This window comes from Tamandua tetradactyla, chromosome 2 (assembly GCF_023851605.1).
Source record: "Tamandua tetradactyla isolate mTamTet1 chromosome 2, mTamTet1.pri, whole genome shotgun sequence".
NCBI classification, from domain to species: domain Eukaryota; kingdom Metazoa; phylum Chordata; class Mammalia; order Pilosa; family Myrmecophagidae; genus Tamandua; species Tamandua tetradactyla.
Window position 1 is genome coordinate 213,786,062 of NC_135328.1, and position 27,330 is coordinate 213,813,391.

At 57.4% G+C, this 27,330-nt stretch overlaps 4 protein-coding genes across 7 annotated transcripts; 2 read left to right on the plus strand and 2 right to left on the minus strand.

Annotated features, from left to right (window-relative positions):
* Nucleotides 1–1,827: 1,827 nt before the first annotated feature.
* On the plus strand, nt 1,828–7,265 carry MAD2L2 (mitotic arrest deficient 2 like 2). Of its 2 annotated transcripts, none has more exons than XM_077151314.1 (9): nt 1,828–1,924; nt 2,374–2,425; nt 2,515–2,633; nt 3,812–3,883; nt 4,460–4,560; nt 5,626–5,720; nt 6,042–6,115; nt 6,634–6,726; nt 6,929–7,265. In XM_077151314.1, exons 2-9 carry the CDS (start codon nt 2,386–2,388, stop codon nt 6,968–6,970), a joined length of 636 nt encoding a protein of 211 aa, XP_077007429.1. In that variant the 5' UTR covers nt 1,828–1,924; nt 2,374–2,385; the 3' UTR covers nt 6,971–7,265. The 2 variants fall into 2 exon arrangements, with proteins under 2 accessions (XP_077007429.1, XP_077007430.1); XM_077151315.1 differs by having other exon boundaries at nt 1,839–1,924; nt 6,857–6,968.
* A 126-nt stretch (nt 7,266–7,391) lies between these two features.
* FBXO6 (F-box protein 6) lies at nt 7,392–12,236 on the minus strand. The gene is made up of 5 exons (XM_077151309.1): nt 11,959–12,236; nt 9,769–9,895; nt 9,016–9,111; nt 8,047–8,182; nt 7,392–7,847 (listed from the first exon to the last, which is right to left on the minus strand). The coding sequence occupies exons 1-5, from the start codon at nt 12,221–12,223 to the stop codon at nt 7,674–7,676; spliced, it is 798 nt and encodes a 265-aa protein (XP_077007424.1). The 5' UTR covers nt 12,224–12,236; the 3' UTR covers nt 7,392–7,673.
* Nucleotides 12,237–12,246: 10 nt separating this feature from the next.
* Nucleotides 12,247–21,132, minus strand: LOC143674921 (F-box only protein 44). 3 transcript variants are annotated; one of them, XM_077151311.1, is made up of 7 exons: nt 21,065–21,132; nt 19,550–19,836; nt 18,232–18,358; nt 17,984–18,079; nt 17,736–17,871; nt 16,721–16,898; nt 12,247–12,287 (listed from the first exon to the last, which is right to left on the minus strand). In XM_077151311.1, exons 2-6 carry the CDS (start codon nt 19,812–19,814, stop codon nt 16,755–16,757), a joined length of 768 nt encoding a protein of 255 aa, XP_077007426.1. In that variant the 5' UTR covers nt 19,815–19,836; nt 21,065–21,132; the 3' UTR covers nt 12,247–12,287; nt 16,721–16,754. The 3 variants fall into 3 exon arrangements, with proteins under 3 accessions (XP_077007426.1, XP_077007425.1, XP_077007428.1); XM_077151310.1 differs by lacking the exon at nt 12,247–12,287 and adding an exon at nt 15,473–16,438; XM_077151313.1 differs by lacking the exons at nt 12,247–12,287; nt 16,721–16,898 and adding an exon at nt 16,913–17,084.
* An 88-nt stretch (nt 21,133–21,220) lies between these two features.
* On the plus strand, nt 21,221–26,467 carry FBXO2 (F-box protein 2). Its single transcript, XM_077138102.1, has 6 exons — nt 21,221–21,321; nt 24,367–24,723; nt 24,899–25,028; nt 25,109–25,204; nt 25,538–25,676; nt 25,865–26,467. The coding sequence occupies exons 1-6, from the start codon at nt 21,300–21,302 to the stop codon at nt 25,997–25,999; spliced, it is 879 nt and encodes a 292-aa protein (XP_076994217.1). The 5' UTR covers nt 21,221–21,299; the 3' UTR covers nt 26,000–26,467.
* The last annotated feature ends 863 nt before the right edge of the window (nt 26,468–27,330 follow it).

Below are 27,330 nucleotides of genomic sequence, written 5' to 3' on the forward strand. Positions count from 1 at the left end.
TTCACAATCACACAGTCACATTGCGAAAGCTCATCTTCAAGAAACATGGCAACTGGAACACAGCTCCACGTTTTCAGGCAGTTCCCTCCAGCTTCTCTGTTATGCTTAACTAAAAAGGTGATATCTATTTAATGTGTAAGAATAGCCTCCAGGATAACCTCTCAAGTCTGTTTGGAATCTCTCAGCCTTTGACATTTTATTTTGTCTCATTTCTCTCTTCCCCCTTTTGGTGGAGAAGGTTTTCTCAATCCCTTGGTGCTGAGTCCCAGCTCATTCTAGGATTTCTGTCCCATGTTGCCAGGAAGGTCCATACCCCTGGGAGTCATGTCCCACATAGAGAGGGGGAGGGCAGTGAGTTTGCTTGTCCTATTGGCTGAGGGAGAGAGGCCACATCTGAGCAACAAAAGAGGTTCTCTTGGGGGTAACTCTTAGGCCTAATTTTAAGTGGGCTTAGCCTTTCCTTTGTGGGGTTAAGTTTCATATGAATAAACTCCAAGACTGGGGGCTCAGCCTATTGCTTTGGTTAGTCCCCACTGCTTGTGAGAATATCAAGAATTTTCCACTTGGGGAGGTTGAATTTCCCCCCTTCCTCACCATTCCCCCAAGGGGACTTTGCAAATACTTTTTTATTCACTGTTCAAATCCTTCTAGTCTCCAGTATTTTAGAGCAGCTAGAAGTAAAAACCTAAAATTGTGAAGTTGTAACCCGTGTCAAAGTCTGAGATGTGTTCTACAACTAATTGTGGTGCTGTACGTTGAAATTTATAGTTTTTTTGTATATATATTATTTTTCACAAAACAGGAAGGGAAAAAAATCAATTGTGATGATAAAAAAACATAAAAATAAAGGAGCTATAGTCAGAACAGGAGTAGAGCTGGGTTGGCATTCCGGCTGAGTGTCCTTGGTGAATTGGGGAACGTCACTGGGCCAGTTTTACCTTCTCTAAAGTGGAGCTGTACAAGGGGTACTTAGCTTCCAGGGTTAACGTGCGAATTAAAGAAATCAGTGTTGACATATAATAGGTGCTCAATCCATATTAGTAACTATTTTAATGTCATGATCTCCCAGGGACCCTTTGGCTCTTCTAGACTCGGGCTTTACTCTGGGGAACTCAAGAGTCGTTAAGTGGGGTGGCAGAAGGCACCTCTTCTTTAGCCAGACTGGAGATGGCTCGGCATCCTCCCCGACCCCCCTCCCCAGCTGTATGACCCAGGCAGGTTTCTTCACTCCCCTGAACCTCGTTTGGTTCATCCGTAAAAAGGCTTTGGGGGATTTCCTGAGATACTCCACGGACACAGCCCAGTGCCCGGCACCCGGCAACTCTCGGCTGTGGTTATGATGCGTGGGATGCGGAGGTAAAGCCAGGCTGCATTTAGAACGGGGCTGAGGGTCCACAGCCTGCAGTAAATGCCGCCTTTAGTCCCCAACTGTAGCCATAACTCTCTACCAGGGCCTCACTACGCCCCGTGCCTGGCCCCTTCCAGAGCCTCCTAAAGCCAGAGTAATGCCCTGGGAGAGGGAAACACGTAGCAATCCGATGTAAAGATGAAAGTTGTCTTGTTTTTCTTTTCCGGGCCCCCCCCCCCCCCCCACCCCGAGGTCTCAGGGCAGCAGCGCAGCGCGGTCTCCAGCCTCTCCGCCGCCCGGGGATTCCCCGCCCGGGGCGAAGGCCGGGCCTGCCCCGACTTAGGCCACGCCCCCATGCCCCACCCCCGACCGCCGCTCCGCCCCGGCCCCCGCGGGCCAGACCCGCCTTAGCGGGTGCGAAGCGCTGATTGGGCTGGTTGGAAAGTGGGCGTGGCCCTGAATTGGCGCTAGGACCCGCCGCAGCGCCGCGGACGTCACCCAGCCGCGCCGCGGCCGCGGGTTGAGCGAGAGGCGCGGGGCTCCGGACTGTGGCTCCCCGCGCCGGGGCCAGAGCCGGTACCGCAGGAGGGGAGAGGGGCCAGGATGCCCGCTGGGGAGGGGCCCGGCGGAGCCGGAGACCGACTTTCGTTCCAACCTAGTTTCGCTTCCGGGATGTCCCGCTTTACGCTCGGGCCCTGCGCCTCCAGCTGTTCCCCCCTGCGTCCGCGACTCCGGCGTTTTGCGGGCAGAGCTCTGGCCTTTCCGATCCTGGGGGGCGGGGCGAGGGGCGCAGGTGGCCAGTGCACGGAGCCTGATCGGGGTACACCTGACGCCCTAAGCTGAGACGCCAGCGTGCAGGGCTCCTTCCCAGCTCCCTAGACTCTGTGTGTGGGGGGCGCGAAGGGGGTCCTGCTCAGATACTCCCCTCATGACAGAAGGGAGGGAAAGAGAAGGGTAGTGGTGGCGGGTGGGTCCTGCCACTTCCTGGACCTTCGGAACTAGTCCCCGCCCCTGTCCACTGCCAGGTGGTGGAAAGGATGACCACGCTCACGCGGCAGGACCTCAACTTTGGCCAAGGTAAGAAGGCGGGACCTGCGGACACAGGGTGGGCGGGGGGGAGGGTGTCTGGGCCCGCTCCGACCACCTCTGGTTCTCTGCCCCTGCAGTGGTGGCCGACGTGCTTTGCGAGTTCCTGGAGGTGGCCGTGCACCTGATCCTCTACGTGCGCGAGGTCTACCCGGTGGGCATCTTCCAGAAGCGCAAGAAGTACAACGTGCCGGTCCAGGTGAGCACCCTCCCCCCACCGGGCCAGGCTGGGGCGCTGGGGAACTCCCGGCACTGCCCATGTTGATTCCTGTCTTGCAGAATGAAGGGTTCTCCCAATCGTTGAGTGGATAAAGGGTGAATTAAAAAACAAAACAAAACAAGAAAACTTGCTGTGCAAACACAGGCTTTATAATGATTGCATGGGTACTTTATTTAAATATTTAAGTATGGTTCTAAGTGTGTTATTTTCTTAAGTTAAACACAAAACAAAAGAACAAAACACCAAGAAAAAACTCATTTCCACCTTCAGGCCAAGCCCCTTCAGTCCCTAGAGTTCTGCCCACGCCTTCCAGTTCCCCCACAGCTGCTGAAAGCTGGGCATCCCCCAGCCCCTCAAGGCACTGGAATTTCCCTTACACTCCCTCAGAGCCCAGGGCACCACTTCCCAGAAGTTAGAGACCCGGCCCTCAGATTGAAGGGATGTAATTGTATTTAAAAGAGCTCCTGAAGCTGGTGTTTGGGAAGGGGATTCCCAAACCTCAGGCACCTTCCCCATCTCCTCATTCACCCTAAACTGCAGTGGGCTGTTCTAACAGTAAGCATACATATGTTGTATCTACTCTTTAGGGGCACTCAATACATACTAGAAAAAATGGCAAGTTCTGGAAGGTGGTGGAAGCTTAAAGGATATATAGGAGAAAAGAAGAAATGAATCAGCATTTATTGAGCATCTATTGTGTACCAGAAGCTTATCTCACTTAACCATCACTTTTTTTTAATGAGACTTTTGCAGAGGAATTACCAGAAGCTCAGAGAATTGAAATAATTTGCCAGAGGTCACACAGTTCTTACATTCCATTTAGACTCAATGTCTGAGTCCTTTCTCTGGAAAAATGCCATTGTGCACAGATACACCCTACTTTGTGTACAGTTTTAAGGACTGCTCAGGTTTGCAGACCCCACGTCATGAGTTCCTTGTGCTTTGTTAAGATTGGATCCTTCTAACCATACTTCCTCTGTGGATCAATTCATAGCTCTTAGCCCTATTATGGGAAGTGGGTCTCTTGGGTCAGGAGTCCTTGGGGAGCTGCTTGCCCTCTCTCCAAAGGACACAGGGCCCTAGGCTCCTTGAGGGGGTGTTGGATGTTTTCCCCAGCTGGGCTGCGGGCCTCACCAGCCACCCTGGCCTGTGTGCAGATGTCCTGTCACCCGGAGCTGAACCAGTATATCCAGGACACGCTGCACTGCATCAAGCCTCTCCTAGAGAAGGTGAGGACACCCGGCCCCTCTGGCCTGTCTCTGCCCCAGCCTGCTCTTCCATGCTCAGGCCGGATTCTGGGATGGGGGAGGGCTGTGAGAAATGCGGGGTCCCCTTGGCTCTAACTCCTAGCATCCTGTTCCACGTGCTCTGGAGGCCACGCCTACCCTGGGATGGTCTGTGGGGCAGGTGGGCTAGTTCCAGGCGCCTTGGACCCACGAGCCCAGGCTGGCAGAGCTGGCTACGTGCTGCTTCGGAGTGCTGCCTCAGAAGCTTCTGGGTCCTTCCCACCTCTGCCTCTCTCCAGGCTTGGTCCCACAGTGTACCCTTCTCCTATCTTGTCCCTATCCCTGAGACTTCCTGAAATCCTCATGGGTCTCAGGCACACCCTCCTCAGCCTATACCACTCGTGGCTGCGGGTGCCAACTCCAACTGCCCTAACCCGCTTTCGGGGCTGTCAGGTACCCAGGGCCTGGAGGCTGAACAGGGCCGAGTGTGTACCCTTTCCTGTCTGTCCTTGGGCAGGGGAGGGGTGGAGGTGGAATCCGGGTACCTAGGTCTGGAGTGGGGGTATCCTGTCCTTACAGAATGATGTGGAGAAAGTGGTGGTGGTAATTTTGGATAAAGAGCACCGCCCAGTGGAGAAATTTGTCTTTGAAATCACCCAGCCTCCGCTGCTGTCTATCAGGTGAGCTGCCCCTGTCCCCTTCCCCTGCCACCTCAGCGTGAGGTCCCTGCCATTGCCCGCTCCCTAAGTTGCTGTGTGCAAACTTAGGACAGCTCCTAAGTACCCTGTTCAAAAGCCAGTGAGGGACGGTGCCAACCCAGCGAGGCTTCCACCTATAAGTGCTAGACATACGGCCAGTCCCAACCTTACTTTATAGCTGGAGAAACTGAGGTCTGGAAAAATGACGAGCTACCTAAGGTCAACCAACTTGATGGCACAGCCAGGACACAGACTGTTTTCTGACTTCCCAGTCCACAAAGACAACTAGGAGTTGATCTTGGGCAGGTTGGTGAGGTCAGGGCACTTGGATCTGATGACACCCTGTGGCCTCTTGCTCTGTGGCCTGGGGCAAGCTCTGTCCCTTCCTGGCTCGGTGTCTTGCTGTCAGGCCTGCTGCACATCAGGACCACCCAAGGAGCACCGCACCATCTGACTTAATTTGTCTTGGGTGGCGCTGGACATGGCTTTTTGTTGTTGGTCCCCAAGCGTGATAGATGTCATTTAAAAAAAATTGTGATAACATATGCGATATATTTCCCATTTTAACCACTTTCAGGCATATAACTCGGTGGTGCTAATCACTCAGTGTTGTGCCACCATCTGTGACCAAAACTTTTCCATCCCCCCGAACAGAAACTACCCATTGAGCAATAACTCCGCATGTCCCACCCCCACCCCCAGTCCTGATACCCTGTAACTGCTTTTTGTCTCAATGAATTTGCATACTCTAGTTATTTCATGTCAGGGAGGTCTTAGGTTGGTTGTCCTTTTGTCTGGCTTACTTGTGGTTGCATGTGGTTGTGTGTTCAGGACTTCATTCCTTTTCATTGGACGTTGGGTTTAAACTGCAGATGACTCTGTGTGGACTAGATAGGTAGTTGAGCCCTTAGGAGCCAGTGCTCATGGACCCACTGGAGGGGTTGTGGACCTCCAGGTCTGCTCCAGGGCTGACTGCCTGTGAAGGAGGGAGGGTGGGTCTGCTGGGAGGGACGGGCTGTGGGGTGGAGACCATCCTCTCATTCCCAGCTCAGACTCCCTGCTGTCACATGTGGAGCAGCTGCTCCGGGCCTTCATCCTGAAGATCAGCGTGTGTGACGCTGTCTTGGACCACAACCCCCCAGGTCTGCTCACCCTGCCCCCTTCTCCCTGGGCCTTTCCATGGTTCCCTTGGTTGCTTTGTGGCCCCAGGTCCCTATTTGGCTTTCCACTGCATCATCTCTTACTGCCTTTCAGAAACTCTCTGAAAGCCCACCTCCTCCAGGTAGCCTCCCTGATTGATTCCCCTCTCCCCAGGCTTCAGTCTCCATGTATCCTGCATTTCCTTAGCATTTGGTTTGCACTCTGCCCTGAGGGGTCAGTCCCAAGCCTGGGCTGCTGGGCCAGCTAGGTTGGTGAGAAGGGGCCCTACCCAGCGCCATGTGCTCCCCCTTTTGCCTCTCCAGGCTGTACCTTCACAGTCCTGGTGCATACAAGAGAGGCTGCCACTCGGAACATGGAGAAGATCCAGGTCATCAAGGTGAGATGAGGAGGTGGGGGAGGTTTATGGGGGTACAGGGTCTGGATTTGGGGGGCTAGGGGTAAGGGGGTGAGGATACAGAGAAACAGCTGAGAGGCTCTGAAAACTGGACAGCACAGTTCTGGGTGGGCAGGGTGTTGCCTGCGGCAGTGCCTGGCACCTAGTGGGCTGTCATTGCATGCGCATTCTGGCACACACTGTCACTGCTCTGTCTTTGGGCACTCAGGGCTGAGAGGAGGGCCGAGTCGCATGTTGGGGTCACCAGCTCATCCTGGCTGTCCTGAAATGGGGGTTCTCACAGGAGTCCTCACCCACCAGTTTCCAAAATGGTTCTTGGGCTTATTAAATTGCTTGGGTTTAAGCTTGGACCTAAACTCGACCTCTCTGATGGAGGAGCCTGGGAATCTGCATTCAGCAGCCCCCTAATGATTCTCATGTTCCCTGAAATCTGAGGATGGCAAAGTAAGGTCAGGCCAGGCTTTGGCCTGTCCACTCCGTCACCTCAGCGCCCTCCCCAGGACTTCCCCTGGATCCTGGCAGATGAGCAGGACGTCCACATGCACGACCCTCGGCTCATACCGCTGAAGACCATGACGTCAGACATTTTAAAGGTGGGTTGGAGGAGGGTGGTGTGTCGACCCAGTGAACTTATTCAGGGAAGGCTCAATTGGCAGTGCTGGGTGCTGAGGACTTGCCAGACAGAGCACTTGGGTGAGGATTCCCCTGCTCCCTTTCCCTTAGTCCCCAGCTTTGGCCTCTGAGCAGGCATCCTGGATGTCTTGTTGACCACGGCTGTTTGTTCCTGACCATTAGATGCAGCTCTACGTGGAAGAACGCGCTCATAAAAGCAGCTGAGGGCATACCTGCCCCCCACCGATGCCACAACTTTTGGACTTTGGGGGGCCCCCAGCCTAGGGCAGCGCTGCAGGGCCACCCCAATTCCAAGTGCTCTTATTGCTTCTCCGTATGGACTGCCTGCCACCTGGCCCAGGGTTGCTCCAGTCAGCTCGCCTTTATGGAGGAAGCTCCCTGGGAGGGCAGTGAAGGGTGCTGGGACCAAGATTTCTCAGCTTCCAGGAGACAGCTGGCAAACACCATCTGTCTCAAATACTGTGCTGTGAGTTGTTCCAATAAAGGAGCCCCAAGGGCTGAGCTGGGCTGTCACTGACCAGAGTGGGGGAGAAGGGATGTAGCCACATTAACCTGGGGGAGAGGCTGTTTCTCCCACAAAGTACCTGGGAGCTCCTCCCCATCCCTAATCCCAGTTCCAGGCAACTTTGACTGAAAACATTTATTATGACAAAACACAAACCCATGTGACAGTCACTTACTCGAACCCATGGGTCTGCCCAAGGTTGGAACTGGGGCAGGAGCTACTGGGGCAGGGGCTTCCGTGCCCACCAAAGGCCCAGCTCTTGCCTGGAGGGGACTTAGGGTACCTGGCTGGCCTGGAGCAAGGCTGGACGGACAGCTGGTTGACTGATGGACTGTGAGAAGGGCCCATGGAGACACAGGTCAGGACGGCAGGCAGGTGGCCTCCTCCCACACTGTGCTGTCTTCAGGGCAAGCTGTCGGCGGGCGCCAAGCTCCTGGTCCTCTTATCGCTGATGACGATGCTGCTGTTGGTGACGCGGGGCCCGTACCAGCCTGCCCAGAACTGGGTATCCTGGCCTCCATGCTGGAAGAGGATGTAGCGGACGCCTGGAGGGTAGTCTGAGAAGGTGTGGGAGACCTGCAGGGAACGGATGGGAAGTGACCTCCGCCTGGAGGAAGAGGGGGACAAGATGGGGTGACCACTCTACTGAGAGGGAAAGGGAGGAGCCAGGTCCTAGAGGGAAGTGCTGCCCAGCTGGCAGGCAGGAGCCCTGGAGTCCTGGCCGCTGTGCTGGACTGGAGTGAGTAGGTTAGGATGGGGCAGGGGGGTGGCTCACCTCTGTCCACTTGGCATCATTCCACTGCTGGATGATCACAGGTGGGGGCTCAAAGGAGGCCAAGACGATATAGTCAGCTGAAGTCAGCTGGACGCGGATGTGGTAGGCACAGCCACAGTCTGATCTGGGGGCGAACCTGGGGGAAGAGTGGGGGTGAGGGTGAGGCTGAGAGCAGGCAGCAGACTCCCAAATTCAGCTCATGGCTGTGTTTCCCTGAGCTTGTCTGGAGCCTCCCTCCTGGCAGCACTGCCCCACTGTACCCAGGCTAAGCAGCCTGTCCATGCTGGGCCTTGGTTATCCCAGCTGAAAAGTGAGGAAACCCTTTTGAGTGTTCTAGTAAAGATGTCATCTCAAAAAGAAAATGGCCCTCTACAGGGGAGGGGCTGCTTGGACAGGCCTCATCTGTACATTTTAAAGGACAGGGTACAGGTTCAAGGGGGGCTAGCATAGAAAGAACTCAACCTCTTGATCTATCAACCCCCTCTATCCTGGGGCCTGGTTGGATTTGGGGTCCTGCCTTCTGTCACGACCAAGCCAGAGGCCGACAGCCCTGTGCATGCAGCAGGAGCTTGAGAGAGTTGGAGGATGGGTAATGGAAAGGGGCAGTTCGTTCTCTGCTGCCCCACTGCCTGATAGTGACAACCCAACTGTAGGACCCTGTCTTCCCACCTGCAAACTGGGGCTAATGTCTCCTGCTGACCATGTCACAGTGTGGCCGGGAGGCAAAAGGTTGCTAGATGAGCAAATGTGGGTCATCAGCAGTGGGAGGGAAGGGCAGGGCCTACCTGGCTCTAGGGTGTCCCTTGTCCCAGCAGCACACTGCCAGGCACAAAGTGGATACAACTTAAGGGTTTTCTCACCCAGTGAATGTGGCAGGAAGAGAAAAGGGAAGGGAGAGAGGCTCGCCAGGAGCTCCCACTGCTGTGTTGAGAATGGAGTATAGGGACATGGGCCCATGAGTGTACTCACCAGTCCTTGACCACGATGTCGGGCCGGAATGTGTCCAGCAGCTCCTCCCAGTAGCCCTCGGCCTTGAGATCCACCAGTTGGGACTTGAGGCACATCCTGGGGAGCACAGAGGAAGGCCTGTGGCCTCAGGCATGCTCTGCATGGCACTTGCCCTGGTTCTAGTTGCCTCTGAACACCCAGGGAGATGGTTTGTGGGCTGCACTGGGCCCCTGGCAGTCCTGCCCACCCTCAGCGGTATCACTGACCTTGGCAGGACAGACACTGGCTGGTGTAAATTCTGGTTCCCTCCTCATCCCCCCTGCACAGGCCCGTGAGAAACACATTCAGAGAGCTTGACCCACTTGTGCCTGGGTGGCACTGGATCCCAGCGCACGTGGCAGGATGCAGCCCCAATGCCAGCTTCCTGCATCTGGCCCAGAGCACCAAGCAAATGGGGTGCGTCCGTGAACTCTTGTTTCCAGATCAGGGACAGTTGGTAAACACCCAACTTAACTTCAAACTGCCTGGTGGGATCTTGGCCCCAACCCCCCACCTCCCCTGTCTATTAACCCAGCCATGGCGTTTACTTCTGCACCAGGAAGCAGTGGACTCTGAGCTGGTTTGGGAACCACCTCCCTCAAGCTCACTTTGGCCTGGGATTTGGCAAAAGTTGCCCCAACCCTCCTCCCCGCAAAGAGCTGCCAGAGGCAGGTCTGCAGTGGCCCCAGCGCCCCACGCCCCAGGAGCCTGCTCAGTTTGGTTTGGTCATCTTACTCATATGATGTGACAAAGTACTTCTTGATATTAGGGTCAGGAAAATCCGTCCCATTATCTCCAGGGACACTCTCCACCTTCCAGCGGTCTCCCCCATTTGACACGACCTGCCAGGATCCCATGTCCTCTAGGAGAAGAAGCAGCTGCGGTGAGACCCTGTAGACGCTATAAGTCCAGCCGCAGAAGGGAGGTTCGCGTCAGTGGACCTCTCACAAGCAGACCTTGCCTGTGTGCAGGGAGTTCTGTGGATGTGGACACCCCAGGGCTGCCAGCTTCTTCCTTCTCATGGGTGCAGCCCACGACCCCCCCCCCCCCGAGCACTGCTACAAAGCACCCCAACTCAGCTGCACCCCCACCTGTCCCCATGTCAGCTCCGCCTGGGAGTCTCTCCTTCCCAACTTTGTCCCAAACTGGCATCACTCTGGACATGAAGGTGGAGGTAAGAAAATTACCAGGAATTCTAAACCAAAGCTTTCCTCACTTCCATGCTGCCTAAGGGCTCTGGGAGATACCCAACTCCTCAACCCTCAAAATGTAAACTGTGTAGTCCCCTGTGACAGTATTTCTGTGATCAACAGCTGGTGTGAGGTCAGCCTCGGGGACAGCTCGCCCGTCTGCTGTCCACAAGGAGGACACTTCCGTCAACTGCGTAACTGCGACCTGGGGGGCTCCAAGAGCCCATTTAGAGGTCCTCGGACATGTCGTGTGGACCCACTATGCCAATGAAACCAGACTTTCTCTGCCCAGGGTGAGAGGGATAACTGGGGGACAGGCATCCCTGGGGCTGGTGGCCGGGTTCCTGGGTCACCCCTCCCCTTCTCAACATGGGGTGCCATGAGGAGCAGTTGTGGGCCACTGGAACGGTATGGGAATCATATGTAAAGCTCCCCTGGTGATTGTTCTAGAATGCGTCAGTCGAGGACCGCTGAGGACCTGTGGGCTCAGTCTGAAGAGGGGGGCACAGGACAGTCACGTAACCCCGTATCTGTGGAATATCCCGCCAGGCTGGCTCAGCAGGTTAGAGGTACATGACTGTCCTCTGGGCCTCCCCCCTTCAGACTGAGCCCACAGGTCCTCAGCAGTCCTTGACTGACGCGTTCTAGAACAATCACCAGGGGAGCTTTACATATGATTCCCATACCGTTCCAGTGGCCCACAACTGCTCCTCATGGCACCCCATGTTGAGAAGGGGAGGGGTGACCCAGGAACCCAGGAGCTGGCTCTCAGTGGGGGGTGGGGGTGGGGTGGGAGGCAGGTGCAGGGGCCCAGGCTGGGCCAGGCTGCAGGGGGTGCTGCCGAGTGGCGTGAGCTGAGTTGGGCGGCCAGCATGGAATCTGGGTCAGGCTGAGGGATTGAGTGTCTGGGCTGCTGTCAGTGGGGCCTCCGAGGCAGGCCTTTCTCAGTCAGGACCAGGCTTCCAGCCCAGGCAGTTCTGGGTCCCAAGGGAGAGCCACTTGTCTCACGGCCTCAAACATCTAGAAAGCAAACCAGCTCTACCTGCCTGGCCAATCCAGGCTCCTTGCAAAGACAGAGACCACACGTCTTATCAAGAAGCACACTGCCTGACACAGAGCAAGTACTGAAGGAACAAAGGAAAAAGTCCTGGCACATCCAAGGGGCTGTTAAAGACAAGCTAGATGGGGTTCTTGAACTGCATGACCACAGTCCCCTGTCGAGATGCTCATTCTCATCTCTAAGGGGGCAACGGGAGATCAAGGACCTCTGTAAAGTTCTCAGCTGGTGCCTGGCCAGAGGAGCCCTCGATGAACAGTGGGCAGCATGGCCTGAACTATAAGGGGACAGGCTGCTGCAATGTGACTGCTTATTCAACAAGCCCCTGCCTTGGGAAGCACTGGCATGGATGCTCGGCAGAGCGGGTAGCCTGAGGCCCCTGGAACTTGAAGTTTGTGGCAGAGAAACAAACAGGCAAATCAGGCAATATGTGGTGAGCAGTGCCATGGAGGAGCTAAAAGGGGGTAATATGATGGAGGTGGGGGGCACTGTTTTTCTATGGGAAGTTAGGGCAGGTCTGAACTGTGACCCTAAGGATGAAGAAGAACTAGCCATGCCAAGAGATGGAGTGTCACAAATATGGGAGAAGATTCCAGGGGGTGTGGGGACAGCAAGTGCAAAGGCCCTGTGGCTCAGGAAAGGGACAGAACCAGTCCAGTGGTGCCCCCCCCAGCCCACCTTCAGCACACGGGTTGCGCAGGAGGTTCTTGTGGAGGCTGCGTAGGAAGTAGAACACCTTCCAGTCGGCCACGGGCTGGTCCCAGTCCTGGGTGATGAAGCCCTCGCGCAGACACTTGCGCTTCCACAAGGTCATGAGGTTGATGAGGTCGCGCCAGAGGCTGCAGACCAGGCGGCAGCGCAGCACCAGCTGGCGGGCAGGCACGTGCGTGAACAGCTCCAGCAGGATGTTCTCGGGCAGCTGGTTGATGTTCACCAGGGCCATGGCTGGGGCAGGCCTTGAGCGGGGGTTGGGGGGGGACGTGCTTGTGAGCCTTCACCCAGAGAGGCTGTGAAAGAGGGGTCAGTCAGGGACACTTAGAAGGGTCCATCCAGTACAAATACAGGGTCCTCAAATACACCGTGACCACATATTATGTACATTTGAAAGAGTACAATAAAAATATTAATAGTTACATCTTTAGATGCCAAACTTCTAAATGCCCCTTTCCCCTTAAGAAATAAACTGCTTAATTTTGAAGCTGGTGGGCCAGGTGAATTGTAAAGATTTTGCTGAGGCCACACTGTCATCCATGAGTTTTGCAGCTTTTACAGGGGTTCTGGGGGCTGTTCTGTTATTTACTCCTGTGAACAGAACGGAATAGAAAATCTTTTCTACACCCCCAGACTGTGTCATCCAAAAGTTCATTAAGTGGTGGGGCTAGAGCTGAGATGCTCCCCTCTCCCCAAAAATCACCTGATTAGGCCTGGAAGCAAAATGCGATAAAATGTCCCAAAGTAGGAGACCCCATAGCTATGCTGGGATGTCAGGCTAGAGCCCACTTTGAAATGCCCCCCCCCTCCCCAAAGAAAAAGGAGGTTGAGGGCCCTGGGGCCTGCAGACTGCCTGGTTTGAATCCTGGCCTGCACCATCTAGCGGTAAGAAGTGGGTAGTAACTGTCCCAACCTCAGAATGGCTGGGAGGACTCGGAACAAGTGTAGAAAAGTGCTCAGCAAACGTTAACATCATTACCAAGGCTTCCATCCTCAGGGCAAAGTACCCCCCCCCCCCCCCCCCCCCCCCCAGTTTCTGTCTACATCTGAATTGTAAAACCTTTGGAAAATTCTTCCCTGGTCTGGATATGTTGCCAGGGGGGTCCTGGTCATCCTGACCTTGGACTGGATTTCAGGTACAAGCCCCGGCTGGGCTGGGTGGGCCGGCAGCCTCCAGAGTTATGTCCTGCCACTCGGGGGCCTTGACAAAATGTGGTCAGGTCCTCTGATTTTTCAGAAACTCAAATACATACTAAATCTCTCGATTTTAAACTGTTGGCAACTTCTCAAAGCACTCTCCCCGCCAAATAAAAGTCGTTAGATCCGAGTCAGAGGCTTCCTGGTTACAGCTCTCCGACAAGAGTCTGGGCTGGCCGCCTTCTGTCACCACGAACTGGCCTGAGCATGCAAGGGTGGGGTAGGGGTGCTAGTCCTACCCGGGCATTCTGTGCAGTTGCAGTCGACGCCGGCCGCCAGGCGCACGGCGCACCCGTAGGGGCTTCCCGGAGCCAGGGCCGACCTCGCCGCGCGCCCACCTTTTCCCTTTCCAGCCTCCCCCTGCCCCGCCGGCGCTGTCCTTGTCCCCACTTCTCGGAAGGAGAGGCTGAGGGTGCCGGGGGCACCGTGCGCCTGCGAGGTGCGGCCGCGGGGCCTTAGCCTGGGGGGAAGCGGGGGCCAGGCCCGGGTCCCGGCCGGGGTGACCGGTCCCGGCCCCGCGTGCCCCCAGCCCCCGGAACCCCACCCTGCCCCGCCGAGACGGCGCCCGCGGGCTTGGTTAATACCCGACGCCCCGCCCCCACCTTCCCCGCGGCCCTCCCCGGCCCCCTCCCCCGGCCCTCTCCCCGACCCTCTCCCCGACCCCCGGCTGGGCCGCAACCTGGGCGCGGGGCGGGAGCCCCGGCGGGAGCGGAGCGCGGGGTCGGCGGGAGTCGGCGGTCTCGGCGCCGTCCGCTCAAGCCCCGCCCCGCGTCACGCGCCGCGCTCAGGCCCCGCCCCGCCCGGCCTCGACCCGCTGCGCCGACGCGGTTGGCGGCCCCGTCGCCGGGCTTCCCGGAAGGTCGCGCAGGCCCCGCGCCCCGGGAAGGGCAGTCGGGGTTCCTCAGGACCCCGGCCGCGCTGTGGGGGCCCCCCGACCTCGCAGCCCACGCTCCTACCTCAGGGCTCTCCCCTCCAGGCGGCCAGGACTCACTCTCCCTTTCACTTCCTCCTCCAAAGGGAAGTCCGAGCTGTCCCCCTCCCCCGCCGGCAGCCCCCCTCCCCCGCCGGCAGCCCCCCTCCCCCGCCGCCCCCCCCCCAGGCCTTCTTTGACCTGTTACCTTAAGGGAGGACGGAGGTGGATAGGCAGGGAGGAGGTGGGGCTGAAATTTCGGTCTTAAGTCCAGTACTGTCCCTCCCTGGGGTGTGACCAAGCAGACCTTAGTTTACTCAAAGATAAAAACCTCTCCCGCCACGCCCTCACCAGGACTATTCCAGCCAATCCTAAAGAACACCTAGGGCAATATATAAGATTCCACAAGGCTTCTAGGAACTAGAGTAACTTTCCAGAAACCAACAACCTCTAGATAAGTCCTGAAACCTAGAGGGCCCAGCCTCTCCAGAACATCAGCTAGTTTCATCTCCCTACCCCATATTAGTGACAGACCCTTCCAACATGAAAAAGTTAGAATGGCCATAGTCCAAACCGCCTAAAGAGAAGGATGGAAAGATCAAAGGTGATGGTGGAGTTATACAGAGAAGATAGGATTTAACAAATGAATGTGAATCCTGAATCATTAAACTGATATCTCTTTTAGTCTCCAGTATCTTTGAGCAGCTAGAAGTAATAACCTAAAATTGTGAAATTGTAACCCATGTCAAATGCTGATATATGTTCTACAACTAATTGTGGTGCTGTGCTTTGAAATTTATAGCTTTTTTGTATATATGTTATTTTTCACAAAAAAAAGAAAGAAAAAGTCAATTGTGGTGAAAAAACGATATTTAAGTCTTCCAGCCTCCTATATTCTGGAGCAGCTAGAAGGAAAAATCTAAGAGGATCATATGAGAAACTCTGGGATCTGTCCTGTAACTACTTTTGGAGGAGTGCTTTGAAAACTATTGCTTTTTTATTTCTTTGCTTTGTATGTATGTTATACTATACAATAAAAAAATTTAAAACAAACAAAACCTCTCCGGGTTTTTTGTTAGGATGAAGTTAGTTAATTCCTTCCTTCCTTAAACAAATATGTATCAAGCATCTACTTCCGGCAACCCCATACTGTTGTGCAGGTTGTGCACTGCACAAGGAGCCTGGCACAGGTCACATGGGCAACTCCAGCCAAGGCTGAATCTTCTCCAAGGATGCATGCCTCCCACCCCCCCACCTTTTTTTTTTTTTTTTTTTAGCTCGCTAAAGGTGCCCTATAGCTGGGAAGGTCCCTGCACTGATCTGGCCAGGCACAAATCTGTGAAGTGAGATGATAATAAAATTGAAGGACTACTCATTGAGTACCTGCTCAGACCCAGGCACCATTCTAGATGCCTGAGCTTCATCAAATATCAGTAAAGCTCTTGGCGCAGAAGGAGCGCTCGCCACTCATGGCACTGCTTACCCAGCATGGGGTGGATACAGGGGTCTTAAAGGTAAAGGCTGCTGAGAGACACCCATACCTCTGGCTCCCAGCCTTGAGGCCAGGCCTCCAGAGGAAGCCAGCAGTGCTGGAGGGACATTTGGGCAGCTCACTGGGTTATGGCCCACACCCCTGATTCTGCGATGGTCCTGAAATGCCACTCCTCTGTGCTTCAGGCAGAAGCTACACAGGCTGTGCCTCTGGCAGTTCCAGGCCAGGCCTCCCATCACGTCTGCCTTTCCTCCTAGAAAGCACAGGGCACGGTATGCACCAGGAACACCTTTTATTTGGCCACATGCGGCAGGGGTGGGATCAGGAGGACCCTGTCCTTCCGGCAGGAGAGGAGGTGGGAAGGTCCTGGCAATGGCAGTTCCAAGGTCGGGTGGGGCCTTGGAATAAACTTCAGGCCACAGGGAGACTAACCTGGGTATGCAAGTGGGTGGGGGGTCCTTGACAGCCCCTCGTCCTACTCCTCCAGGGCTCCCATAGCCAGCTCTCAGCATCAGGGCCCAGTGCTGCCCCCTACCTGCTGTGGGTCGCTCTGGGCAGGAGTCTATGGGTTCTCTGGGAAGCCCGACTCCAGCTAGTACCCACCTGGCTTCTGGGGCTTCATGGCAATGAGGACAGTCCACACCAAACCTGGAACCCCACCCCACCCCACCCCACCCTGGGTCTAGGCCTCTGTGCAAACCCACCTCTTCTAGGCAGACTAAGAGTTTACAGACAGCAGAATGTGGTGGAGGACAGGGTGCTTCCTCTACTCCCTAGATCTGAATGTGCTACATGGTCGCCTCGTGGCATCTGCACCATCCAGGATGGTCTGGAGCCGGCCAGACTCCCTGTTGGGTGCCCCAGAGAGCGCAGGTAGAAAGGTCCCAGGAGGGAAGGGAGAGAGACAGATTGGTTGGCATCTGAGCCTGGAGATCCCTTCTCAGAGGAGCCTGGGGGGATGACCCTAACCTCAGCACCTCCCTAACCTCAGGGGTCCTATCTGTTAAAAGAGGCCCCCAAGGAAGAGGTGACTGGGGGTCAAGGGTGAACTAGAGGCTTTGGGGGAGCCTGGCCCCCACCTTCCTTCCCCTCCCCTCCCTGAGCCCAGCCCTTCTCTGACAGCAGTTTACCAGTTGGGATTCAGAAGATGGGGGCTCGGGGGTGTCAGGGCAGCGGGGGCTGGATGGTGATGCTACTGTTGGTGACCCTTGGGCCGTACCAGCCTGCCCAGGAGCGAGTGTCCACGCCGCCGTGCTGAAACCAGATGTAGCGGACGCCAGGCGGGTAGTTGGAGAATGTATGGGAGACCTGGGGGGAGGTAGGGGCAAGCAGACAGAGGAAGAGAGGTCAAAGGTGAGTGAGGAGAGAGGAGGAAGCTGAGTTCTTATTGCTGGAAAAAGAGCACTGGACTCGAAGTCAGCAGAACGATGTTTGAGTGCCAGTTCTGTGATTTAGGGCAGACCATCTCCACTCTCCATGCCTCAGTTTCTTCATCTGTAAAATGGAGCAAAATCTTGCCTGGATCCCTCCACAGGACAGCATGAAGTTCAAAGTTGCAGAAGGAAGTCTCATAAACTCAAAATGATGTTTAGACCTGCCCTAATATGCTCATCTCTATCAATGTGGCCATTTAAATTTAAATTAAAAGAAAAAATTCAGTTTCTTAGTGCCCCCTAGGACTGCCTCTTACTACGAGCTCAACAGCCACATGTGGTGACCCTACTGGACAGCACTGATACAGAATACTTCTAACACTGCAGAAAGTTCTATTGGACACTGCTGGTTTAGATCAGCTATTTTTGAAAATAAAGATTTTTTCAATTCTCCAATACTTGAGGTGAGTAGCTACAAGAGACAGTATGACCCTTTAAGAAAATATTTGCTGACCCCTCCCCCCAGTCTACATAGTAATATAATCAATATTAGTTATTAATAATAGCCAACTTTTCTGAACATTTCTTGGGGTCAGAAATTTGGGTCAGGTTTAACCAATATCATTTCCTTGATTTCTTTCAGAGCTCTATGAGGGAAGAACTTCCCATTTTTTCAGATGAAGCTAACTGAGGCCCAGGAGAGAAGTAGCAGAGCTGGGATTTGAACCCATGCCTGTCCCCAGCCCTCCCCTGCCCTCCGCACCCCACACACCTCCCTCCACTTGGCATCACTCTTCTGCTGGATCGTTGCTGGGTCGGGCTGGAAGGTCCCCAGAGGAGCGTGCGCAGATGACAGGAGCTGGACGCACAGCTGGTACTTGGACCCGCAGTCTGGCCTGGCTGCGAACCTGCAGCAGGCGGAGGCAGGACCCATCAGGGCCTTGCAGGTGGGGGACAGAGTAGGGGTGGAGGCGCCTGAGCAAAGGCCACCCTGCCCCGGATCCTCACTCAGGCACTTACCAGTCCTTGACCTCGATGTCCGGCCTTGTGCTATCCATCAGCTCCTCCCAATACCCTTCAGCCTTGAGGTCCACCACCTGGGACTTGAGGCAGGTGCTGGGGGTGGGCGGAGGGGTGGGAGAGGCTGGGGCTCACCACTAGGGAACTGGGGGGACAGCTAGGACAGCCCCTCCCCAGGGCGGGAGAGGTCCAGGGTGTATTGACTTGGGCTGGGCCCCCAACCCTGAACTCCCAGCCTTGGATCTTACTAATAAGAAGTCACGAAGTATTTCTTGACCTGGCCATTGGGGAATTCCTTCCTCTGGTCTCCTGAGAGATCCTCCACCTTCCACTCATCACCTCCATTCACATCCAGGCTCCAGAACTCAAATCCCTCTGGTGGGGAAGCAGAGTTCACATTACAGGTTCACCTTCTGACCAGCCCCTTCCTCCAAGCTCCTCTGCCTGATCTCCACAGCTGCCCTCAAGAGTTAGCTATGGGCCACTGCACATCACCAGCCCCCTCCTCACAAGGAGTGCATCCTACATGCCTGGCATCGTGCTAAGTGAGTTCAACGGGGAATCCTGAGATGCACGATGACATAAGCCACCAGACCTGGTCTCTTCCATGATGGGGAAAGCTCTGAGCTGGGTCTTAGTCCCAGCTCTACCACTGCCAGGCTGTGACCATAGGCAAGTCATCTCCCTGAGCCTTGGTTTTCTCTTCTGTAAACCAGTGGCAAGAATGGGGATTGACAGACTCTTTCTATAAAGGGCCAGATAGGAATGATTTCAGGTTTTGTGGGCCACATACTGTCTCTAGTACACAAATTTGGTTTTGTCTGCTTTTTCACAACCCTTTAAAACTGTAAAAACGATTCTTAGCTCCTGGGCTGGAGTGGGCTCGGGGACTGTACTCGGCTGGTTTGCTGACTGCTGGGCAAGATGATGGCTGTTCAGGAGTCAAGTGGGGCAAGTCAATGGAAAGCTCTGGACAGCCTGGAAGGATTGTTTTATCATCATTTTGCTCCAGAATTCGGCCCTATAATGGAGAACTGGGTTCCCATCTTCTTCCCTGATAGTGTTCAGCCGATGAGTTATAATCCATCAGGGGAAGGAGGTGGATCTGGAAGGCTGCAGGGGCCTTGTTTCACTTGTCATCATAACATGCTGGAAACAGGACCAGAGTCTCTGTTCTTTCCCAAGCAAAGACCCCTGGGCCCTTGGAGACAGTCTCACCAGGTCTAGCCCTGGGGTCTGGGAACTTGGTCAACTAAGTATGCTCTGACTTTCTAGCCTTGTATCGTGGGCAAATTAGTCCCAGTCGGCCAACTCTTCCTTTCTTAGGAAAGACCACCGGGAAAGCAACCTTAAGAGTAGAATAAGAAACTCCACTCTTGGCCTCAGTTTGCCTGTCTGCACAATGGGGGCACTGAGAGTACCTACCTCCTGGGCTTATTGACAGGACTGTAGGAGTTAAACCATCCAGAGTACTTAGCACAGTGTCCAGCCCACAGTGAGTGCTCGTTAAGTGTCAGCTGGTATCATGACAGTGTACGGGGCACACAGACCCCCTCTGCACCCCACCTTCAGCACACGGATTGTGCAGCAGGTTCCTGTGGAGGCTGCGTAGGAAGTAGAACACCTTCCAGTCAGCCACGGGCTGGTCCCAGTCCTGCGTGATGAAGCCCTCACGCAGACACTTGCGCTTCCACAGGGTCACGAGGTCGATGAGGTCGCGCCAGAGGCTGCAGACCAGGCGGCAGCGCAGCAGCAGCTGGCGGGCAGGCACGTGCGTGAACAGCTCCAGCAGGATGTTCTCAGGCAGCTGGTTGATGTTCACCAGGGCCATGGCTCGTGCTCCTGGGACCCTCCTGGGGATATTGAAAAGGGATATTGAAAAACTGCGCTGCAGACCCAGGGCCTCCCCACAGGACTTGGTATCTGCAGCATCCTATCCCAGCTCCGTTTACCATCATAGCAAAGTCACTGTGCCTCTCTCAGCCTCAGTTTCCTCCTCCGTAAAATGGGGCCCAGTACAGGACTTACCCATTGGGGTCACGGGGAGGGTTCAGTGAGCCTGGGATCCACCAGGTACTCTGTAAAAGGTGAGCTCTGATTTTCTCATCGGCCCCTCACAACCGCCTCTAAGGAGGCTATGGAGGCTCAGAGAGGTGGGAGGACCTGCTCAAGGTCAGAAGAAAGGCAGCAGTCCCACGCTTCTCTGACTCTAGAGCCAGCTTTCTTCCTTAGGCTCATCTGGAACCCGCAGCCTGGCAGAGGTCTGTGGCCTGTCCCATGGTTGCTGTCTCCATTCTCTCTCCCAACCTCATAATGCTGGAAGGGGACAGGCTGGGGTGGGTGTTAATTATCAGGACCTATAAGCGACTTTCTCAAGATATGTGGGGCCAAGGGTTGCAAAGCTGGGGCTGCAGCGGTTGGGCCATGGGGGAGGGCCGTTCTTATGTCCCCACTCACACTCCGGGGCCGGGCTCCAGCCCCTGGACCTCAGAGGGCCCGCAGCTTCCCAGCTCCACGCTGTGGCTTTAAAACGACCCTCAACGGCGGGATTTGGGCTCTCGCGCCTCACCGGGCGACCCCCAGCCCCGATTCGGCCCGCGTCGCCGCTCCTGACCGCCTCGCAGCCTGGACCAGCCCCGCGGCCCCGTCCCTGCCCGCGCTGCCGGGCCTCTCTCCAAGCACTGCGGCGCCGCCGGGAAGCCCCGGGCCGGCCCCCTCCATCTCTGGCGCCCCGCGGGCCCCCTCCGGCCGGTCACCTGCGCTCCGACGCTGCGGCGGGGAGGCTCCGGGCTGCGCCGGCCTGGCCTGCGGGCTCCCCCGCCCCGCCTCCCCTCCTCCGCGCCGCCTCCCCTCCCCTCCCCCGCGCCGCGCCCCAGCGCCTCGGGCCTGGGAGACGCCGGGCTCCGCGGGTAGGAGAATACCTGCGGGGCTGGGAGGACGGCGGGAGGAGCCGTGTCCCCTCCCCGGCTCCGCTGGGCCGCGCGCCCCGCACTCTCCGCCTGACTCAGGCCTCCCTGCCCGCCTCGCCCCCAGGGGAGAGCCGGAAGACACCCCAATTAAAACCAAAGAGAGACCCCTGACCTTGCTCCGGGGTCCGCCGGGCGCCTGCAGCCTGGGGCCTCCCGCCGACCGCCCGGGACTGCGCGGCGTCCGGGCGCGGGGCCAGGGGCGGGGCGGGGCGCGGGCCTTTAAGAGGCGCGGCCGGCCCGGGCCCGACCCAGACGCGGGCAGCGCCTGGACTCGCCGCCGCCGCGGGACTCGGGCAGCCCCGCCAGCGCCTCGGCTCCTCCTCCTCTCGCGACCGCCCTCCGCAGCGATGGACGGAGACGGCGACCCAGGTAGCCGCGGCCGCCCGGACCCACTCGCTCCAGCTGGGGAGGGGAGACTCGGGCAGGAGGGCGCGCGCCGCGCAGAGCGGGCAGTGCGGGAGAGCGAGGGGACCCCCGAGACCCGGCGCCGCCGGCCTGCACCTAAGCAGAGCCCTTGAGATAGTCTCAAAGGAGCACCAGCCTTTGTATGTTGGTCCGGCCTCTAGGCCCTGAGAGTTGACAAGCAGAGGAGGGAGGACTCCTGGGTCCCATTTACCCAGGAAATAGCAGTGGAGGAATCCTGTGCTCCAGTCTCCGGACTCCCTGGGGGTCTGTGGGACTGGGGGCTGGGACGCCCTGCATGGAGGAGGCTGCAAGCCTTTTGCTTCCATCCACTTCTTCCATTTGCCAGCTCTGACTTGTGAGCTGCGTAAATCTCCGTGGATGTCTTAGGGTTTCCGATCTCTCTTCTTAATTCATCCTTCCTCCTGTACTGCCTTGCCTGGTGGGGCTGGATACCCAGCGGGGATCAGGCCAGCGGTGGTGTGTGGAGAGTCGCGGGGCCAGCTGCTGGCCAGCATGCAGGGCCCTCTGAGTCTGCCCAGTCATCTTCTCTGGCACCAAGAACCCCCATCCCCCCAACTCCGCTTGCAGGGTGCCATGTGCTGGAAGAGTCCCCTCATCCCTTCCTCCCCAGACCCCACTGCTGAGGGTAGGGTTACTTCCCTTGGCCGGGGTGGGGTGGGGGAACAAGAAAGGCAGGGCAGCGGTTAACCAAGCTCCCCTCTCCCAGCCCTGAAAGTCCCACCTCCTGCACCCCAGACTCCCAGTCCATGGTCCCCTTGCCATACCCTTAGTAGGGGCCCAGAATCGGCCCCTGCTCTCTTTCCCAGAGCCCAGCTATTCCCTGGACCCTGAGGTCCGATCCAGGTGAGTGAATCAGCCTTGGGCGCTGCTTTCAGAGGCCAGATAACTTTCCAACGGACCACAATGTGGGGAGTTGTGTGGGTGCGAGATGGGGGAGGAGGGGCCGTAATCGGATCTGGGGCCCTGAGTGCCAGGCCCGGGGCCAGGAGAGGGGACTGGGCAAGGTGCACCTTTCGGGAGAGAATCAGATGTCCGCTGGGGCCAGGTCAGAGCCCAGGGGAATGGGTGGAGAGGTGAGGACACTGGGCGGAGCTCCCCAGAGTGCAGTGGACAGCAGGATGGGTGGGCCGGGCCGCTGTAGGGCCTGCCGTGGTCCTCTCTGCTTCCCCACTGGTCGGCGGTGTGACCTAGGAGTAGTTGCTAAGCCTCCCTGAACCTCAGTTTCCTCTTTGCCCAAATGCAGGAGGGAAACTCCACATCATAAAGATGTGGCCAAAACGAGAACAACAACAAAACCAAAGCAAAAACAAAACAAAATAACAACAACAAAAAATCCCACTAAACTAAAAATGAAGGGAAAGTGCTGTGCTTAACCATAACTTCACTAGCTGCTTTCTGAGGTCTTATCCTGTGCTCTGAGGAAGAAGTGAACTCCGACCCAGTCTCAAGGGGCTGACCGTGGGGGAAAGGGCTGAAAATGGTGCAGTGAGGAGGTTCAGGGCTGGCAGGCCGGGGTCCTGGCATCACCCAGACCAGTGATCCCTTGGCCCTTCCTCCTGTCCCCACGCCCCTGCCTGGCCTACTTCCACTCCCCATCTTGGCTCTCCAGGACCCAGCCCTCAGGAGCCCCCATCAGAGTCTGAGAGCAGTGGCTTCCTCCGTCATCCATCTCCTCCCCACTGTCCCATGCCCCACCCCGCCAGAGACACAGGGCACTAGGTGTCCACTTACTTAAGGCTGCCATGGCCTGGCCTGGCTGGGGTCCAGGAGGCAGTGCTGCCCGCAGCGCTCACATCTGCCCACCTCCTTACAGGTTAGAAGGCTCTCGCCCCTCCTTGGTGGATTTGAACATCAGCACAGCCCAAAGGCCTGGCACAATGATTCCCATTTTACAGACAGGAAGCCTTCCTTTCCCAAGAACCTATTCCATCTCCCTGTTTGATATAAGTGGCCTCTTTTAGGGAGTCTCCCCACCCAAGTCATGCAGCAGAGTTTGGCTAGGGATGTCTGGGTCTTTGGCCTCCGATTTCCCTCTCCCCCCAGACCTCCGATCTCCATGTCTCTTGCCCTATTACTGGCAGTGTGACCTTCAGCAGGTCCCTTTACACCTCTGAGCCTGAGCATTTTCATCTACAAAACTGAAATCATATCAGTGCTTCCTAATTCAACAGATTCTTTTCTCAAGGCTGTCATGGTAGTTAATGGCGGTCCTGGGGCCGGACCACCTGGGTGCAAATTCAGGCTCCAACCACCTCTTTGCGGCATGATTTGGGGCCCTTTAGCCTCTCTGGGTCTCAGTTTCCTCATCAGTGAAATAGGGACAGCAATAGCAGCAACCTCGAGGCTTAAATCCTCACAGGTATAAGGAGTAAATAAAATGGAAATGCTGAAAACAGGGCCCAGTACATAGTAAGTGCCCAGTAAGCTTCAGCTTTGACACAGTGCCAGGAAGGGTGAGACACCAGGTACTGGGGACCAGGCAGTGAGTTTCCCAGACCCTTTTCCTGCCCTCACAAAGCCCAGTCTAGTAGAGAGATGTTTGCCAAACCATCTTAGCCCAGGACAAAAGCTAGGAAGGATGGGTCCTCGTGCTGTACAAGGATGGGAAAATCCTGGAGGGCTTCCCTGAGGAGGTGACACCAGCTGGGCTCTCAGCGGGTGGATGGGAGGACATAGGAGTTCATGTGTGAAATGTCGCCTAGGATCATGCTATAGATGGATGCCGTTAGGAATAATTTGATGGTGGCCGTGATCTGCTCAGGTATGGTGTTTGTCTGCCCAGCAGGGGAAACTGAGACCTCTTTGGTAGACTTAGGGTTTGGTCCGTGGTCCAAGAGCGCTTGGGCCTCCACCCTCTGGGCGTCAGTCTCTATCCCAGCATGGGTGTGTGTGTGCGGATGCCCGTACATCATGGTTCTGGGGCGGTGCAGTTGGGGAGCCGGGGGGCGGGGGGGGGGAGTCATAGCCTCTCCCCCACCCCTCCCGCAGAGAGCGTGGACCAGCCAGAGGCAAGCCCGGAGGAGCAGCCAGAGGAGGCGAGCGCCGAGGAGGAGAGGCCGGAGGAGGAGGAGGCGGCGGCGGCGGCGGCGTACCTGGCCGAACTGCCAGAGCCGCTGCTGCTGCGCGTGCTGGCCGAGCTGCCGGCCGCCGAGCTGGTGCAGGCCTGCCGACTGGTGTGCCTGCGCTGGAAGGAGCTGGTGGACGGCGCCCCCCTGTGGCTGCTCAAGTGCCAGCAGGAGGGGTTGGTGGCCGAGGGCGGCGCGGAGGAGGAGCGCGACCACTGGCAGCAGTTCTACTTTCTGAGCAAGTGGCGGCGCAACCTGCTGCGCAACCCGTGCGGAGAAGGTGAGGGGGCCAGGCCCGCCGGCCCGCTCTACCCCGGTCGGGCGCTGGGACGGGGGCCTCCGGATACCCCACGCCAGGGAGCTCAGCTCCCCGTTCTGTAAAAGGGGCCTGAGCCATGCGCCCACACCCTCAGCCTGGACTGGGTGACCAGGGCAGGGCCCTTGTGTCCCTACAGAGGACCTGGATGGCTGGTGTGACGTGGAGCACGGGGGGGACGGCTGGAGGGTGGAGGAGCTGCCCGGAGACTGTGGAGTGGAATTCAGCCACGATGAGAGCGTCAAGAAGTACTTCGCCTCCTCCTTTGAGTAAGGAGCAGGACTGTGGAGGGGCTGGGGGTGGGGCCTGGGGGGTGGCGTCCCGGCCATCCCAACCCCGATTCTCCCAGGTGGTGCCGCAAGGCCCAGGTCGTGGACCTGCAGGCGGAGGGTTACTGGGAGGAGCTGCTGGACACGACGCAGCCGGCCATCGTGGTGAAGGACTGGTGAGGGGCTGCGGGCGGCAGGGGGTGGCAAACTGCAGCCGGATTCTGCACCCCCCCCAACTCTAGGGGTGCTGGCCTGAGAGTGTTGAAAAGCCAGTCTGCGGTCCAAACAGACCCTTTCTGCTGGGCTGGCTTAGGCCCCGAGGTTGGGCCCGGCCGGCCTGGGTTTTAGATCTGGTTGTTGGACCTTGGGCGAGTCACTTCCTCTGGTCTCGGTTTTCGGTTTTCTTATCTGGAGAATGGGGTTATTGTTGCACGGGCCCGGCAGGGTGGTGGAGGGAAATGGGAACATTTTAGGAAGCCCCGCTGGCTGTCCCCGCGCCCTCCCGGCAGGTACTCGGGCCGCAGCGACGCCGGCTGCCTGTACGAGCTCACGGTCAAGCTGCTGTCGGAGCACGAGGACGTGCTGGCCGAATTCAACAGCGGGCAGGTGGCAGTGCCCCAGGACAGCGAAGACGGGGGTTGGATGGAGGTGAGCCTGGGGGAGGGGGGCTGGGGAGAGGACACGGTGGGGGCGGGGCCTGGGTGTGAGGGGCGGGGCTCGTGGAGACCCCGCCCACAGAGAGCAGGGGCTGCCACTGGGTCTGGCGGACTAAGGGCCGCGGCCACCCTTCCCACTCCAGCCTCCTCTACCTACCCCCCCTCCCTCGCCCCCGCCAGATCTCCCATACCTTCACCGACTACGGGCCCGGTGTCCGCTTCGTCCGCTTCGAGCACGGGGGCCAGGACGCCGTCTACTGGAAGGGATGGTTCGGGGCCCGGGTGACCAACAGCAGCGTGTCGGTGGAGCCCTGAGCGCCCTGCCCCCCACCCTGCCTCGCGCTGCCCGGGAGGCTCAGAGACCCGGGGTTAGATAGACCCGAACTTAGCCCGTAGCAACCCCACCTTCCCCAGCCTATTCCTCTCCCGACCCCTGCCTCAAGCCCAGCCCCCACCCGGGAAGAGGGGGTGTTCCGTTTTGCAGATTTGCATATATTTGCTTATCATTGGCAGTCCTCCCTAGAATGGAAGCTCCGGGAGGGCATGGGCCTGGGCTGGCGTCAGCTGCTGAATCCCCCGCGCCTAGCACAGCGCCTGCCGCAGAGTGGGCGCTCAATAAATACTATTTGTCCAGGAAGGAATGAATGAACGGAGGGATGAATGAGCCCCCTTCGCTTCCCTTCTTCCCGGTCTCCTGAAGTCCCCTGGCCCAGCCTGGAAAAATACTTGGTGGGGCTCCAGCTGCTCCGGTTTCCAGGGGCCCTTGGGTCAGTGTGGAGCCAGCCGAGCCGGGGCCGGCAGGGCGGGACAAAGGCTGGGATTGTGAGTGCCCAGGAGGGGCCGGCCCGCGCGGCGCCTGACGGGCACCCAAGCTGCCCAGAGGCCAGCACTGGGAGCGGGGCAGGGGCTGCCCTCCCCGCCTCGGTGTCCAGTCCTCCTCCCAGGCCTGGCTGCCTGCCTCCCCGCCACCCCCTTTCTGGTAGTGGGTGCCCGGTCTAGGGTACAAATTCTCCCTGGCTCAGGGATAGACGGGGTGCCGGGGGGCTGAGGGGAGACACAGAAGGGGCCAGCTTGGTGTCCCTCTTGTCCCTCTTCCGTTCACGCCCACTCACGCAGCCCTCCCTGGCCTGATATTGGATTGGACAGGAGCCATTAGCATCTGGTCTCTCATTTGTCCGGTTCCACGCTGGTTACTTGCCCAGAGGGGGTTGTGGCAAGTGGTTTGGGGGAGGGAAGGGGGTGAGGTGCTGTGCCAGGCTCTGTGCTCGGGCACCCCCAAGTGGTCCTCAAACCCAGCCCTTCCCAGGGCTGGGAAATATCTCAGGGCTGTGAAATATCTGCCCCCCGCCCCCACCCTACCCAATATGGTAACCAGTAAAATCACTGTCCCTCCAGCCAGCTGCCGGTCAGGTGGGATTGTGTGTTCAGGTTGCTGGGGCCTGCCTGCAGTTGTTCATTGGCTCAATCATTCATTCATTCAGCATTCTTGGAGCCCCAATTCTGGGCCAGGCCCTATGTGGGCCCGTGAAATGACAGGGGTGAGTAAAACACTCGCTGACCCAGGCAAAGTCAGCGGTCTGGTTACATCAAGGACGGGACGCCCTTGGTGGAGGCACTGTCTACCAGGAGAGAAAAAGCCCTGACCT

Coding starts and splice junctions, on each gene's coding strand:
- MAD2L2 (XM_077151315.1), top strand. CDS start 2,386: ATGACCACGCTCACGCGGCAGGACCTCAACTTTGGCCAAG. Junction 2,426..2,514: donor GGACCTCAACTTTGGCCAAG/GTAAGAAGGCGG, acceptor CTGCCCCTGCAG/TGGTGGCCGACGTGCTTTGC. Junction 4,561..5,625: donor CCTCCGCTGCTGTCTATCAG/GTGAGCTGCCCC, acceptor TCTCATTCCCAG/CTCAGACTCCCTGCTGTCAC.
- FBXO6 (XM_077151309.1), bottom strand. CDS start 12,223: ATGGCCCTGGTGAACATCAACCAGCTGCCCGAGAACATCCTGCTGGAG. Junction 9,896..11,958: donor GCGCAACCCGTGTGCTGAAG/GTGGGCTGGGGG, acceptor TTCTTCTCCTAG/AGGACATGGGATCCTGGCAG. Junction 8,183..9,015: donor GACATCGTGGTCAAGGACTG/GTGAGTACACTC, acceptor CTCTTCCCCCAG/GTTCGCCCCCAGATCAGACT.
- LOC143674921 (XM_077151311.1), bottom strand. CDS start 19,814: ATGGCCCTGGTGAACATCAACCAGCTGCCTGAGAACATCCTGCTGGAG. Junction 18,359..19,549: donor GCACAATCCGTGTGCTGAAG/GTGGGGTGCAGA, acceptor CTTCCCCACCAG/AGGGATTTGAGTTCTGGAGC. Junction 18,080..18,231: donor TACTTCGTGACTTCTTATTA/GTAAGATCCAAG, acceptor GCCCACCCCCAG/CACCTGCCTCAAGTCCCAGG.
- FBXO2 (XM_077138102.1), top strand. CDS start 21,300: ATGGACGGAGACGGCGACCCAG. Junction 24,724..24,898: donor GCGCAACCCGTGCGGAGAAG/GTGAGGGGGCCA, acceptor GTGTCCCTACAG/AGGACCTGGATGGCTGGTGT. Junction 25,029..25,108: donor TACTTCGCCTCCTCCTTTGA/GTAAGGAGCAGG, acceptor CGATTCTCCCAG/GTGGTGCCGCAAGGCCCAGG.